Raw genomic sequence first — 17016 nt, forward strand, 5'->3', positions numbered from 1 at the left:
AAGATCGATTATGAAGAGGGCAAGCGATTGATTTTAATGTTCTTCTCGGCAGAGTGATATATATGAGCAAGATCAGGGATTAGGTGGTGTGTGTGTGTGTGTGTGTGTGTGTGTGTGTGTGTGTGTGTGTGTGTGTGTGTGTGTGTGTGTGTGTGTGTGTGTGTGTGTGTGTGTGTGTGTGTGTGTGTGCGTGCGCGCGCGCGCGCGTGCGTGCGTGCGTGTGTTAATTTGTGTGCGCTTGCGTGCTTGTTTTTGTTTATATATGTAATTCTTAGTCTCCCCTGCAGAGGGCAGTAATACTCCTCGCCACGTTTAAACTACAAGAATCCCCACAATAGAAGAAGAAGACGTCTCGTTTGTTTGTACTCGGCTGCTCGTCAGAAGACCCGCTGAAATTCAAAGTTTGAAGCGCAGTCACTGGACGTAGTCATGTGTCGAACATCAAACTGATTTATATATTTCAAAATTATTTCAGGTAGCTATCCCAAGTCCGTGTAGAATAGTTCCTGGTGACTGGAATATTGTCTCTACATATTTTCGGGTAAGCAGAGCTTAGCTGACTAACTGACGAGCTTTGTCTTTTCTATGGGTAACGTTAGAGCTACGGAGATTTGCAGTGTCGCTACCGAATAGCTGGGTAATGCGAGCTAAATTAAGTAAAATGTACAATTTCCACTGAGAATCGAAGTTAATGTATCAATGGAATTAACTGTCTGTAGATAATAGAGATATGTTAAAGTGAAAAAAATGACTTTGTGAACTCCTGAGTGGGTTGTGAAATTTGTGTCGGGCGTTTTCAAGTTATCACATTCCAGAACATGCACGTATGATTTTAACTGTTGAGCAATGTTTTTTATTTTTGTTAAATCTTACACTATCTAGTCTGGTGCCTTAATAATTGGGTATTTTTAACTTTAGATTAACTTTGGGGAACATCGCTTATTGAATATAAAACCTGACCCCTTTCTCCGCCCCCGGAGTTGACTAAGCTGTCAGTTGTTTTCCTCCACAGAGCTCATCATGGAGCCCTCAGGCAGCGGCAGTCAGCTGAAGAGGCCGAGAGCCCCTCTGTCAGACTCTGAAGACAATGTCTTCTCATCCTCAGGTGCGTGTGATAGACGTTATTGTCATATTTTAAAAGACACTGTACTAAAAGTTTACAAAGCATATTGATTCTTTGGGCTGTTAAAATTATCCATGACAGAACGTAACGATGGGCAAAAGCGCCAACGCCTGGATCGGGCTGGTCAGGAGAACCTCAGCCCTACAACATCTTCTGGACGTTCAACTGAGCAAGCGCTGAGGCCGGACACACCGGCCATCAACTCGGTGCGCTCCCGGGTGCAGCAGCTCACCCAGAGACGAGAAGGTAAGACTCTTGAGTCAAATTTATGCACACAGACAGTTCACAGGTTATGGCTCTGCTATTGACATCCACTCCCTCAGCTCAGAAAACCTTCATATTTAAATGACTTGATAATAGGCCTTTTAAGACATTAATATGGACCATATATGCCAATAGGGTTACAATATTATGTCTGATGCATGTTGAACATCGGTGTATATGTGCAACACTATATTGAAGTTATGGCCAGTGAACTCAAGGAAATGCAAATGTAGAATCCACTTCAAAACCTGAAATGAGTCACGCATAATGGACAATGGACTGCCTGTTGCTCACTTCAGGAGGACCTGTCCTGGCCCAGAGGTGTCTGTCAGATCCCGGGGCTGACAACCTGTCCATCATTCTGCACAACAAGGGCTTCACCGAACATCTCCTAGGTGAGAATCTGCAGAACAACGTGCAATGAAAGTGTAGACATAGCTATTTATAGTTGTTAAAACGATATTACAGAGTACATCATTTTAATGATACTGATTTGATTCAAGCAGATTGCTATAGATTCATGCAGAGTCATTGTTGCACAATACGTGTATGGATCTATATCTTTACCAAAACCCCATCTATAGTTTAGAGGAGTATATATTGTTATAGCTATCCACCAATGAGCTGATATCTCTCTTGTTACCTGAAGGCAAATGCCCTGTTTTTGCGTTTTCTTACTAGGGGAAGATGAGTTCCATCAGCGCATGGAGCGGTTCAAAGCCCCCATCTTTCAGCCTAGCCCAAGCCTGGTCCCTTCAAGTCCCCGCACCTGCTCGGATTTAGTTTCTGGCATCCAACAGAAACTCCAGGGCAGCCTAACCCCCAGCTCCAAGCAGGCAGTCTTCATACGACAGGTATGTCACTTTATCACACGATTATACTACGAAACCTTGACTAACATAACTTTGATTAGATTTACCTATTTATTTATTTAGGTTTTATTTGAGTAACGACCGATACAAAAACATAGATTGTGAAACAGTCATCTGATGTATGCATCATAGTGTTTTTACTCAAAGCTAATTCACAACACTTAAAAAATAGGAAATAGGAAAATGGAAGTGAGATCAATGGAAGAGAAATAAGAAGTACAGAGAGAGCACAGAGTAAAAACTAAATATGAGAGCAAGATTGTTGCTGAATTAGCCATAATGTGGTTTTTCTTTTGAATGTGAAAAATGTTGGGATACGTTTCAAGTGGTCTTGCAGTGAGTTACATAACTTTGTCCCTTTTATTGAAGAGGCAGTTTGGGCAAAAAATGTTCAGTCTACAATAGCCTTTTGACATTGCTTGGGTAGTGGATCTTGTACCACTTTGTAGTCTTGTTATTGTCTTGCAGAGCAGTTGGGGAGCAGCGTTATATTTAAGCAATAGATCACGCCAGGCTGTGGTATGTGCTCATTATACCACTGTTAAGGGGCGTTGTCCGGCCCCGACGCGCAACAGAGGGCCGGCGACCCCCTTCACAGTGGTATAATGAGCACATGCCACTGACTGAAGTGATCTATTGCTTTTATACAACGGTTACTATTATGGCGAAACGAAATTCATAGACACACTACATTTAAAAAGAAACCAAGAAAGTCAAAATAGCCGTTTAATTAAAGAATACAAAAAAGTAGTCCCTCCTGGCTGCCGCTATGCATCGACGGTCGCTATGCAACACACTTTAGCGTCCCTCCGAGAGAAGGCCCCGAATCCGATAGAGCGGTTCGCCTGCAATTTATCCTATGGAGCAGTTCACTCGCCGTGTGCCTAAGCTTTCGTTAGTCTCTCCATCGCCTTGCTCACTCCCGGAGTAACAACATTTACACGCTCTCCATCATCCAACATATGTTTTACTTTGTAACGGTTTCTACTTCCAGGCGCGGAGTGATATGCAAACTTTCACAAAATGATCGGGCGTCATAGCAGTTATGTATACGCTCATTATACAACAGTTGGGAACCAATCAGATCGCTGGATTTAGGTCCCCCGTTGTGTATATATATATATATATATATATATTAGAGCTGTCAGTTAAACGCGTTATTAACGGCGTTAACGCAAACCAAATTTAAGGGCGTTAAATTTTTTATCGCACGATTAACGCAATTATTTTATAAAAAAAAAAAAAAAACTCAAAACAAAGAAGCAGTAGCCTGACTGCTATGTTCAAATGACATTTGTTCACAGCAGTCGTTTAATTGCACTATAGGCTCTTTTTTTGTATCGTCCTGTTTTGATCAGTGTATATGCCAATGTTGTTATCAATAAAAAATCATTTGCACAAGGCAAGCCGATGCACTTCACCATGTTGATAAGAGAATTAAAATGAGAAGAATTATGGGACAAAAAAATCAAGGGATATTTAGCATAGAAAAATAATTTGCGATTAATCGCGATTAATTAGATTCAATATTTTAATCGCTTGAAAGCGATTAAATATTTTAATCGTGATTAATCGCATTAATGTCATAGTTAACTATTATTAATCGCGATTAATCGCAAATTATTTTTCTATGCTAAATATCCCTTGATTTTTTTGTCCCATAATTCTTCTCATTTTAATTCTCTTATCAACATGATGTAGTGCATCGGCTTGCCTTGTGCAAATGATTTTCTATTGATAACAACATTGGCACATACTGATCAAAACAGGACGATACAAAAAAAGAGCCTATAGTGCAAATAAACGACTGCTTTGAACAAATGTCATTTGAACATAGCAGTCAGGCTACTGCTTCTTTGTTTTGAGCCAAAGAAAAAACAAAAAAAAAAAGTTTTTTTTTTTATTTTTTTTATAAAATAATTGCGTTAATCGCGCGATAAAAAAATTAACGCCGTTAAATTTGGTTTGCGTTAACGCCGTTAATAACGCGTTTAATATATATATATATAGATATATATATCTATATATATCTATATATATATATCTATATCTATATCTATATCTATATATCTATATCTCTATATCTCTATATCTATATATATATATATATATATATATATATATGTATATATATTTCAAGGGTTGTTGTTGTGCTTCAAAAACCTTTGGTTTGTTTTGCCTCTTGTGCAGAGTTTTGCTGCACATGTAAACATGTACAAAAAAAATCTCACCCAAGATCTCGGTCATAAATTTTTATTCAGTTCCTCTGCTTTGTTTGTCCACCAATCAGGAGCGAGAGAAAGAGCTGCGCCTGTTAAATGCTCAACCCATCTGCGAAAACGCCTGGCTGAAAAGAAGCTCATCCGATCCAACAATATCTGAGGTTAGTAAACAGATTGTCTTTCCCTATGGGGTCAAACCTAATTGATAACTAATGTATTGTGCAGACTTGTTCCTCAAAATTCAGCCCCAATGTTTTTTAAGAATTATCTTCCCCATGGGACACAACATCAAATCCAGCCACTTCCATTTAAAAACAACCTGTGTAAATCCTAGAACGGGAGGGTCACTCCTGGCCCCTCCCCCTCCACCTGGACGCCTCATGGATATAGAAGGATAGTCCACTGGCCTCCCGTGCACCCCTGGGACGTGAGTCAGCGTCTAACAGATATCTGAACTATCTGAGTCACCTGCTGCACGTGGGCAGCACTATCAGGAGCACTGCCTCAAGTATCCCATTGAGGCACGGTGGCATTAGAGGAGCATGAATGTCAATATTTAATGAATAGTCAGCACTTTCTATCTCCTTTTTGTAGTTGGAAGACACTTTCTTTTAAGGCTTCACATTTCTTAAACCTTCATTACAATAAATGTCAATGGTTCTATGGGCTCCACAGTACAAACTTCAAACTTTAGTTTGACAGGACACACTTGAAGAGTAATGAACAACCCTAACATGCCTCAAGATACTAACCAAAAGTTAGCTATTGGCTAACTTTTAACATAGAATAACATTTTTTATCCAAGAACAAAAGGTTGTTTCATTGCTCTTCAATGGTAAATAAAATAAAATGGTGTCTTAAGAGAAGGAGAAAATCCCCTATGGTCACTTCCCCAGTCATAAACAGTTCTGAATAACTTGCTTGGTGTGAAAGGGTGACACCTCATGGTATTATGGTGCTTTGACATGACATGGGTATTTCACATTCACTGTTGTACCAATCTATTCTTATTGATTTGAACAAAGCAATCTGACAGATTTGGAGTTTTCTGGTAGAGTAAGTAAAACTCATTTTGAGTCTGCCATCAGTGGCAAAATGAAGCTGGATTTTCTAATCTTTGATATAACTCTACTTACTTGTTTTCCATCAGGGAGATAACTCGGCAGATGGCAGTTTCACTGAAACTCTTGCTCCTAAATCAGAGAAGCCAGAGGAGAAAACCACAGGTAAGGTTGTATAACATGCCACTGATATTTGCCAAATATTTTTTTGCAATTTAACATAGGCAAAGTGTCTATGATATTGACATTGACAAAAGGGTCAAATGAATTGAGTTTAAGTCAACAGCATATCTATAGCCTGAAATTAAAATGTCATTGAATTTCAGATTTACCTTACAACTACAATAAAAAAATTTACTTGTAGAAAGAGCACAGGCATTTTGAGAAAACCAACAAGTCATTTTTTTAATCAGTTTTCCTGTCTGTTGGTAATAGGGGGGTAACGGGTCACGTTATTCAGGGATTGGTTCTTTCCACTTCCTTTTGGTCCCTTTCAGTTCGGTGCCTTTTTATAAACCTAGGAACGGCTCACGGTGACCTTGTTTGCTGTTGTTTAGGTTTAGCCCCTGCCGGCTTCTCTACCCTTGCACTTGCCAGAGTTACATTGTTATGGCGTTGGGTCGCCATAAATGGCTCAATATGTTTGAAGTAGTAGGCTATAAGTAATGCATGTCGGCAATGGTCATTGAATTATAAAATGTTATCTCTGCAATGGCATTTGTCCAGGCGTAATACCAATGTACCTAGACTTGAATGACGCTGGGTCGAACAACCTCTCACTCGGTCAGCTCACTGAATCCCTACCAACTTTACTGTTGTCTCTAACTTTGTTCTCTACTGACCAATCATCACATACTTGTATAACTATGTCCTGCTAATATTAATTATCACTGTTACTAATAGATATATGGCTACGACTTCAAAATGTGCTTTAATCAAACGTTCTTTTTTTTTTTTTTTGACGGGAATCGTTCCAGCCCTCATTGGTAAATGTCTATAAATACGAATACATGCTGCGGCTTGTTAGTGCAGAGATGTGTTCATTTTTGCTACTCCACAGGTGAAAAGGAACCATGTGACACTCTGACTGCTGCCACTCGTGTAGAGATTGAGAACTGCAGTGAATATGAAGAGAAGAACATGTGTAGGGAGCCAGACTCCCCTAAAGTCGAAAGAGACGACAAAGAGAAGGAAGAAGATGGTTCCGTGAGGGAGGAGAAGGTCATAGGGTCTCCTGTTCAGCCCTGTGAGCTATTCATTGATGAAGATCAGAGTGTTTTAGAGTCGCCCCCTGCCAAGGAGATGAGCGGGCAGACCCGCGAGTCACCTGTACCGATCGAAGAGGGAGCGTCCGAGGCTCTGTTGTTGGAGGGAGAGGAAGAGCGCCGTGGCTCCTCCCATGGCGAAGAGGACATGGAGCCTTCCACGGACGAAGAACAGCGGCTGTGGCATTATCCTCAGGTCGGGGACGATGGGGAGTGGGATGCCACCGTAGAAGCCTTGGGAGAACCTGAGGGGGAATCCTGGCCTGCAGGTGAGGAGCAGGAGAAAAGCGGGGGTCAAGGTTCACAGCCAGACGTCCAGGACAGAGATGATGGCCATGCCCTTGCATTGGTTTCGAGGGGTTCTGAAAGTCTGGAACCTGAGGAAGCCATCATAATGGATGAACGCATAGAGTCAGAAGTCAGCCCTTTGGTTGAATCCCTTACAACTGAAAAGGCCATCAGGCATTCTAACCGAGAAGCCTGTAATACGGATCCAATGCCGACCGTAGACACGTTGGCTCAAACGGACACGGGGAAATTAGAAGAAACCTACGTGGAATTTAAGGGACCAGCAGAACCGAGCATTCTGGAGCAAACGGAGCCGTGTGGCAGAGCGAGGGAACATCGAGCTATGACGGACAACGACCCTGCGCACAACCCTGGAGCAATGGACGACATGGCTCCAATGAACCGGTGTGATCCCACGCACTCCCACCCAGACAAAGCAGCTCAGCCTGCGTCAGAGGACCCAGTAGAAGAGATGGAAGGACTGGAGCCAGCGCCCGCTGACGGAGGACCCTGTGCTCCAGACGGGCCAAATGACGACACCCAGACGGAGGCGGAGGAGGCCCCGCCGACAGGCGGGAGAGGCATTCAGAAGAAAGTCTCCTTCGTCATGGAGCCTGAGCTTATCAATGATTCACTCCTATCGGAGGCAAACACTTCCTGTGAGTCCCAAGACGAGAGTAGCTTTTCAGGTGAGATGTATACATTGGCTTGGAAATCCACGGGGGGTGAGCACTTCGGTGGTCTGCGGTGGATACTCGGTAACGGGCAGGAAAGAAAAGATCACCAGAGCTTGATGAGAAATAGTGGTCCTTTTTAGGGGAGAGGTGTGCACGATTGCCAGTACATTGAGTAATGCAGCTACTGCTTTGTGTCTGTCCACAGGAGAGCTGAGCTCCCATGACGAGACCAACACGGCGGAGATGATTGACCAGATGTTCGAGGAGGTGCTGGAGTACGCCGGACGCATGGAGGAAGAGCGGCGGGACAACGAGGACACAGAAGACCGTGACAGCGGCATCGGGAACTACAGTGGGGACAAGAGCAAGATGGACACCGAGTCCGAGAAGGAGAGGAGTGAGGAAGAGGAGGGGGAGCAGCCCGAGAAGAAGAGCTTGGAGAGAGGGGGAGAGAACGAGGCGCTGGAGACCAGTGAGGACGAGTTGCTGACCTTCCCTCCCAGTGGCATCCTGTCTCCCCTCAGCAAGTCAGTAGAGGCTGTGGTCACTCCTCTGGTAGGTACCGCACCCGTCCCACATCACGACAAGTACAGAATCCTTCAGTCAGGCTGTTTAGATACTAGGGGGTTATCTAGGGCTTTATCTCATGAATCAGTTTGGTCGGCTTCCAGTTGTCGAGAGCCGAGGCAGAACCTTAAAGGTCCCATGACATGAAAATCTCAATTTATGGGGTTTTCTAACATAAATATGACTTCCCCTAGCCTGCCTACGGTCCCCCAGTGGCTAAAACGGAGGCTCAAGCGCGCTGATTTGGAATGTTTGTATTCATGACGTCACCAGGAATCTCAGCTCCTCCCCTCTATCTGCCAGAGGCGGAGGTTCCTAAGACCGGCAACGATCCCTTTCTCCTCCTTGTCGCGGTTCAGTCTACTTCACTTTGTTGAGGACGTTGAAGAACCAGGAACGTCGGAGAACCCAACGAGGTCGTTTGAGATTCATAATATCGGCTCACACAGCTTTTGGCCGTGATAATATATATTATATGATATATCTATGTAGGCTATATGATAATATTTAGATATCGAGCTCCAGGACTCCCGTGTGTTCTAGAATATTTACAGAACAAGGCTAAAGGCTGTGTGCGCCTCCATTGCGATACATCCACTGTAAACAGCGCATGGTACTGTGGCTGCAAGCTGCTCAGGGCCACACCCCCACCCTCCTCCTTGACCCGCCTCACTCCTCCTCATTTGCATTATAGCTACAGACACCAAAACAGCGCATTTGGGGGAAGCTCAATGTGCGACTGGCTCGGAGTGGCTGTAACTCTGCACCACGGCTGAATTTCGGGAACGTCTTTGAATACTGTGTTAGTTGCCCACTAATACCTATATTAAAGAATGCATAAAATAGCATGTCATGGGACCTTTAACCGAAGGTCAACCAAGAAACATTTGTGGGACTTTTCTTTTAATTTAGTTTTTCACGGTCTGAATAGTATTTGAATACTTTTCTGTATTGTATTAACGTCTGCATGTTTGACACTCCAACAAGCAGCGTCTGGCAGTGTCCACTCCCCCGTCTCTGCTCCTGACTCCAGAAGAAGAGCCATTCACAGCCCCTGCAGCGGAGTCTGCTCCCTTATACAGGTACCAGCACAATCCCTTGTTGCTGTATCTATGCTACAGTACATTCGACATTTCTCTGATAACTTCATGCCGTTTACAGTATAGAATTGGTCACCCCACAAACTGTTTTGGACGGGGAGTGTAAGTAAAAAGATAGTTCATTCTGCTGGAAACTGTTTAAATTGTATCATGGGTCTCTTGATTCTGTAGTATTTCTGTGGCTGGTGTGAATTTGCTTGTGTCTATCCATTGACAGCATTGATGCCTACCGCACACAAAGGCAGAGCAAGCTGCCTGCCATTCAAAGTGTGACTCCTGTAGTTCAGAGGCGGGCCCCAGAGAAATCCCGCCCTCCACCTTCTATCAACACTAAAGAAAAGATTGTGGTGAATACTACAACAATCTGTTTTAATCCAATATGCTTTCCCACTTCCTTCCAAACGCAAATTCAATTAATTAGTTATTCTCTGATGTTTGATATCTGTAAGAAAGGATAATAAAGTCCTCCCTAATGGGATCCACGTCATATGACATGATGAACATTGTGTGTGTATTGTTTTGTCCTGTGGCGTTCCAGGCCCTCACCGAGGAGGCTGGGAAGCTGCAGACGGTGATCTCCCAGACCCTGCAGGCGCTGGGCTGCTGCACCGATGAGACCCACGGCCGGGGCTCACTGGAGGAGGCCGAGGCGGAGAAGCTCCTGCTGGTCTCCTGTATGTACTGCGCCGCCGGGCTCAGCGGGCGACAGCCTGACCACTGTTCAGTGTGCACTGTCATACAGTACAAGCTTGGAGAGTAGGAAGGGTTCTAGGACCATACTGTTTTAGTGGTTCACTTGAGCATTGTGGTTTAGTATGAATTAGTAATTAAATATGCTGTTACTTTATGCGTCATTATTCAACGTTGGGTAATGAGTTCAAATAGATTGCAAATACTTCAAGTACATTCCCCACCTTTATAATCAGCATTGCTTTTTGTAATGGCCCTTTCGTTAATCATTGGTCCTCATTGGTTCCAGGTGAGAAGCGGGCAGCTCTGCTGGCGGAGGTGACCAGGCTGAGGGATGAGAGGGGTTCAGCCTCTGAGGAGCCGGCCGGAGCTGATGGGGACTACCTCTCCCAGCAGCCCTGCAGAGGGACTGTCAATATCGGCAATGTCCAGCTGCCTCTCAAAGTGGAGTTTGTCTGCTCCTCTCGTAACCGCAAAGGTATGGGACCCTTGAAACCATCGTCCAGTTAAAGTGTAATTGTTGGTGTTTGTCAAGCTATTCACTAAATACCATTCTTTCATACACATCATCGCATTCACAACGGCTCAGCAGGCTATATATAAACGTTATAATATAGTGTATATATATCATATAATTTAATATATATTTTATAATAATATAACTCCACTTGGATAACAGTGATTGCTCTTTTTTTTTGTTGCCCTTTATAAGGTCGCCCAAGTCACTACTTCTTCATTCTGATTCGCTACGGCCCCTGCAACATCGTGGCAACTCCCTTGGCCACAGCTGCCGACGCCAAAAACGGAGACACGATCTCGTTCCCCACCTCCGTCACTTTGTAAGATTTAGCCTCCGGTGTTTTATTCTTTTAAATGTTCACCTTTTCCCCTATTTCTCATGTCTGTAATATATTGATCTATAATCCATCCGTTTCAGAAAGGACATTTGCTCCAACTTTGAGATTGACGTGGAAGTGTATAGCCTGGTATGATTTCTTCTTTTAATTATGTAGTTGACCCTGAAAAGAGAGACAACACTGACACATGACTTGATTCAGTTTGGATTCAATTTGTAATGGACCTCTTCTACTTTCCAGTCCCACGCATCAGGGAGCACCTGCACTGTGGATCGCATCTCCACCAAACCCCGGGTAACTGATACTGTTCCATATGTGTTTCATAGGACTTGAGTGAAGGAACATTTGATTTACACCCTCTGCCTTTTACACTTACAGGTCACCCCAAGGAAGCTCCTGAGTACAATCACTGTGAGTTTTACCCTCACAATGTTCAGGGACAGTTCAATTGTATAAATAATCGAAAATAATATAAATTTTATCGGAAATTCAAATACTTCTTTTGACCTTTTCCTTTTCTAGCATCGGGCCAATAACAGTTTGACAGGTATGCTGCCTCCTCTTTTGTGGCATTTATCTCGATCAATTCGTCTCTACTTGCCATCTGGTATGATAGCAGTTGTTGATATTATAATATGAATGTAAAACTATTCAGAAACACAGCAAATATGTATTTATGTAGCAAACCCAAACTGAACACGGGACAGAAGAAACCCATGAGTTTGAAGTATGCATGTATGTAGGGTCCATCATTTCTGTATCGGAGGTTTCATAAAGTTTGTATTGTTTCTAATCTGCCATCTCTGGTACAGCTTCCACACTGCCTGCCCTGAACACACGCCGCTCCAGTAGCTTCTGCCTGGTGGGCTCCCATAAGATCACTCTGTCCTCGCTGGGACAGACCAAGTTCCCTCTGGATAAGGTATGTTGCTCTCCTTGGTACTGATCCTCAAAGGATGGTCATGTATTTAGATACATTTACAGTTTTGTATATTTATCCATGCTTTCGGATACAATCGGGGATGGTCAGATGACACTGCTTCTAAAAGTATACATTTCCATGTACTTATATCTATCCTCAAGATAAACATGTTGATAGGTTGTAGAGTTCCTTTTTTGTGTTCATTAAATGTTCACTTTGTTGTTGTGAACTCTTATAGGGTCTTTTACAGGTTTAAATCTTGACAAGTGTTGTGCAGATAAATAATATTTTTATGATCTGGATTACATTTAATGATAGAATGATATTATAGGTAGCAATATTTTCTAAACATTTTTCTGCTTAAATCCGAATACTTTCAAACAACACTATTGTGAAGGTGAGAAGGAGCCCATCTGAATTTGTTTGGTTATAATAGACTTCGTACCCCATATGCCTTTAGAAACAATGGAATGGTGGCTGTTTTTGTCCATGTACCATTGTTATGAATGACATTGAGCACAGATGGCCAGTGTTAGGTAATATTTCCATGGGCACGTGCCACTTGCATGGGTGTCCAACACTGTGGTGAGGGGTTTGGGCCACGTTGACGTCGCTTGGCCACTGAGCCAGAGTACACTGCCTCACTCCCAGTCTTCTTAATCATCTTTTTTTTTTTAAAATTCAGCACTTAACTGGGTGTCACTGGTGATGTAATCTCTCTTCCTCCCTATGTCTCCCTCCCCCCTCCCCTTCCTCCACTCAGATGAAATTTGATGGGAAAATCAGGAAGCTCCTGGGAGATGAGTTTCAGGAAAAGGTTTTCTGCATGTTCAAATCCTCGGCCCCTCTCACCTCCCATCACCCATCACATCGTGTTTCTCTTTCCCTCTAGAGACTGACCAGTTCTAGACTTAAATCAGGAAATCTGTGCGTGTGTTTGTGCGTGTGTTTTCATTTTCCCATTGCATTGTAATCAATCATTAGATATTTATACAATCATAAATCCAACGTTCCTAAAATGTCCCTAAAGTATTTTTTTCATAAGAGATCCCAACAGCCATGTCAGGCTTTTAAAGAATATATCTTAAAACGAGTATAACTTGTTAGGCATGCACATTTTGGATGTTAGAGTACTTCAATCTCACCGTAATCCAGCTGGTCAATGGCTTGATAGCTGAGGGTTCATAAACTCGTATTGCGTGGGCCATCATCCTCCCTGGGTTCCCAGGTTCCCTTCCTGTCTCCTCTGGAGGGCAACATCTACCTGCGCCTGGACAGCGAGGGCCACTCCAGCGTGCAGCACCAGGGCTTCCTGGTGAGGGGCTTGCGCCTGCTGTGTATATTTGCCTGGTTCCTGAGTGAAGGGGTTGATTATAATTGTACTCCTTGGGCGTTTCCCCAGACCATGTTTGAGGTGGTGAATGGATTTGGGGCGTGGCACCGGCGCTTCTTCACACTGGAGGGCTCCCACATGTTTTACTGGAACCACCCCAATGACAAGGAGGCCAAGGTACGATGGATAAAAGCATTCATTATTTTCTATGATACTTATTTATGCACATATTTATATTTTTTGTGTTTTATGAGTCCAAAAGTCACTCCCAGTGTTTCCTGGCAGTATTTTTCTTTTCAACCGTTTTGTTGTGTTTGTCCCCACAACACACAAGTACCAGTGTTCCAGCTCAGTGCATGGGTTGGAGCCCACGCCTATGAGTGGCCTGTTGGGCTGGGAATACGCAACACCTCGTCAACGTCTCTTCTTGTTTCCTGTTTGGTTGCGTGCAGGCAGCAGAGGGCACCATTTCTCTGGCCAGTTTGCCCAGCCTGTGTGTGAAGCCTGTGAAGAGGGACTCCTGTGCTCGACCTTTCACCTTTGAGCTTGTCAGCAACCTCCAAACACAGCTGAGGAATGAGGCCAAGGAGACCGTAGCAAAGTAAGATAAATTTCTTTGTATGTGTATTCGTATTGACATAATGCGCATTGATGAAACATTTATAAGTAGTTTTGTTTACATTCGTGGCAAGAGCAGTCCAACAATAAATGTATCAGCCAAATCAGTGCAACAAATACCAATATCAATTTCAGGTTAAATTATGCCAGGAGAGCCGGGTACAATGGTTAAATAACCCAGATCTTAGCAAGATGCCTAAACACTGCTCCTAAATCCATGTTTAACATGGATTCACTGCAAGCTGTCAGGATAAAAGTGTCTGGAAAAATGTTAAATGAACCAAATCACACCGCAAGCACTCTGCCCGTATCATTAAATATTACGGTTTCAGCTAACGGGAAAAGGAAGGGGTTTCCTTATTCAAAAGGTCTGCAACATTCAGAGCTGAATGGGGGCAGAGGTTAGATGCATCCATAGGGGGGGCGTTGATTTGCAATGATGCTGTTTTTTTGCTTGGCTCAAAGATTTGATCAATGGAGCCATTAAATACAAAACGTAAGATTGCCCTATTCTACATGTGTTGCTGCATTATTTATGCAGCAGAAAAAAATGTCGGGAACCTCATCATGTTTCACCATGTAGCCGGAATTTTAAAGACTTGCACCTAAACAAATATGGGGTTCAATTTCAAGGCTTTCCTCGAGGCATCTTACCCTTCATCATATATAATGCATATCAGACACGCCCCACGGGAGCCTGCTGGCAGTTCAAAGTGGACCACTGTACCGTAGAGCTGCTCGACTATGGAAAAAAATCATAATCTCGATTTATTTTGATCAATATTGAAATCACATTATTCAAGCCATCAATTTTTTGTTTGAATGCATGATGCATTTGTTCATAATTTCTCTCCAAAAAAACACTTTGTAACTGGAAAATTTGAAATTTTCCCTTAAAAGAATACCCAAAATGTTTATAATGGAACATTTTCAAATCGAAAAGGGTTTACAAATAATGTATCCAGCTGCAATTTCTATAGAACATTTTATGAATAAAATAAAAATACTTCAAAAAATCGCAGTTTCAACTCTACTATATTAGACTTTATTAGCGATCAAAATTCTATCAATTGCACAGGCCTACCACTGTGGCTGAGTCCCCCCTGACAGACCAGCGTCTCTGTCTCTGCCCACCAGGCGCTGGTTCTCCTCAGACACCAAGCAGGAGCGCTGCGACTGGATGGACAAACTCAACCAGGTGCTGCTGGACCTGCACACGTGGACCCCCACACAGGCCCACAGCCAGCCCCAGGAGGCCTCCAGCAGCCTGAGGGAGAGCCTGCTCTAACCCTGCCCTGGGGGGGGGGGGGGCCTGGCCGACAGCACATCAATCAATCATCAGTCTGTTGGAGCCGGGGTGCGTGAGGGGTGAGCAGGAGTGGGTCCTGCGACAGCTGTTGGCAGTAGAAAAGAGATTAAGACCTTTTTCTTCACTGCTAATTTTGCTGCTAAAATCAAAGTAGATTAGCTCTAATCTTGTGTATTCTTGTTCATATCAGAATTCTTAGAGAAACTAATTTGTATTTTTGAGTCGAGGCCTAAGGGATCCATATTACCTTCGATTGTCACTTGCCAGTGGGATATTGTTCTATTGGGATGGTGTCCATTGGTGTTGGCTCTTATGGGTGCAGGGGAGGAAATCAATTATTTTGGCAATAATCTCTCCTGCTATTATTGATCAACTATTATTGTTCAATTACCATTTTGAGATGAAGCCTTCTGATATGGGCTTATATATTTGAAGTACAAAAGACACATTTTCAGATGTGCATATTTTTGTTTGACTATAACTGGAAACAACATAAAAAAAAAAGTAGAACACTGCTGCAATCCTTGACACTAATAGAAGTCAGAAGAATATATAATGAATGTATAATAAAGGCATGGGTTACACATGCTAGTGTTGGACCGAGTGCCGTTTTGGGTGAGACAGATGAATGCGCCCTGACGCAGCCGAGTGTGTTTGGTGGCATGACACGGGAGAGTACTCTTGGATTGACAACTCCATTGAAAAAATGAAGTTGTGGTAGCCTTATTTTGGGTTAAATTGGCTTCAAATGCTAAAGGTTGGTTAAAATCTTAGGTTTTGTGTTGCACAATGGCCTGCCCATCCTTATACAGTAGAGAGTCAGGGTTTGGTATGGCAAAATATATGCGGAAACAGATTTGGGGTGCTGAAGGGACAATGGAGAATGTGTTGCACTGTATGTTATCTCTTGTACTATCCAATTAAATGTTCTGCTCTTTTCCCTCTATGTATCATTATCTTTCTATGTATACTCCTGTCACTCTGTTTGTATGATCCATTAATCTTTCCTCAATTCTATGCACCGTTCTATGCACCAATAAAAAAAAAGCCTGAAAAGAGCCGTCCGTCTTTCTGCAGATCTTAATGTAGGATATTGGCATCGCAAAGTCTTGAGGACTTGAATGACAACGCCTCCCGAAGCCTGGGAAGTTGTCGTGTTCTTGGTTGAGTCCCTCATGCCCTCGTGATTATTCAGGCTTATGGACTGGACACGGTCTTGAAGGATTACTGTGTTCTGTGGAAACGCCTTCATGAGGTCAAATCGTTCCATCTCTTCACATTAAATAAATTTGAAATTACTGTCAACCCGTAAGGCACCCTGCCTTCCCTCGCTGTGTATGATGTACTCCAGTATGTTTCCATACCATGGTTATAGGCAAAATGTGAAATGCTGAACTTAAAGATGTTGTTCTCTTGCTCCTATGGCAGGGATGTATATGAGAATCATCACACAAAGATTTCACTCCTTTTGGAAATGCTAATCATTTCCAGTGAGCAGTGTCCGTCTGTCTGTCCGTCTGTCTTGAGGCTCTCATAGATACCAGTACACACGCGGCATGGTATAGAGTCCGCCAGGAAAGCAGCTTAGGTCAGGAATGTCATGAAGGAAGTGGTCTGGAATTAGACTTCCTGTACCTCTCATAGCTCCTCGGGGTGGAGGTGGTGCTACGATGCAGTGCCAGGTGATGACAACAATGGTGTGGTGTGTGTGGGTTAACTGATGGGTAAGGTCCTCTCACTAGTCAAGGTTGGAGGATAAACTAGTTCCTTACACACCTTAGGAAATGACAAGACTGGGAGACCGGGTCCCTGTCTCCCGCCATCACCCAGGTGGCCTCCAGGTCCGAG

At 43.3% G+C, this 17016-nt stretch overlaps 1 protein-coding gene across 6 annotated transcripts; it reads left to right on the forward strand.

Moving 5' to 3' along the window:
• Positions 1-345: 345 nt before the first annotated feature.
• Positions 346-16215, forward strand: anln2 (anillin, actin binding protein 2). Of its 6 annotated transcripts, none has more exons than XM_030366229.1 (25): positions 346-541; positions 1013-1105; positions 1205-1369; positions 1687-1782; positions 2069-2241; positions 4550-4642; positions 4816-4908; positions 5632-5707; positions 6603-7784; positions 7978-8327; positions 9327-9421; positions 9657-9786; positions 9978-10113; positions 10419-10607; positions 10842-10968; positions 11067-11115; positions 11227-11280; positions 11365-11397; positions 11509-11533; positions 11799-11908; positions 12672-12725; positions 13137-13223; positions 13311-13418; positions 13694-13842; positions 14997-16215. In XM_030366229.1, the coding sequence occupies exons 2-25, from the start codon at positions 1021-1023 to the stop codon at positions 15145-15147; spliced, it is 3810 nt and encodes a 1269-aa protein (XP_030222089.1). In that variant the 5' UTR covers positions 346-541; positions 1013-1020; the 3' UTR covers positions 15148-16215. The 6 variants fall into 6 exon arrangements, with proteins under 6 accessions (XP_030222089.1, XP_030222091.1, XP_030222092.1 ...); XM_030366230.1 differs by having other exon boundaries at positions 347-541; positions 9330-9421; XM_030366231.1 differs by lacking the exon at positions 12672-12725.
• Positions 16216-17016: the final 801 nt, after the last annotated feature.

Source organism: Gadus morhua, chromosome 9 (genome assembly GCF_902167405.1).
Source record: "Gadus morhua chromosome 9, gadMor3.0, whole genome shotgun sequence".
NCBI classification, from domain to species: Eukaryota; Metazoa; Chordata; class Actinopteri; order Gadiformes; family Gadidae; genus Gadus; species Gadus morhua.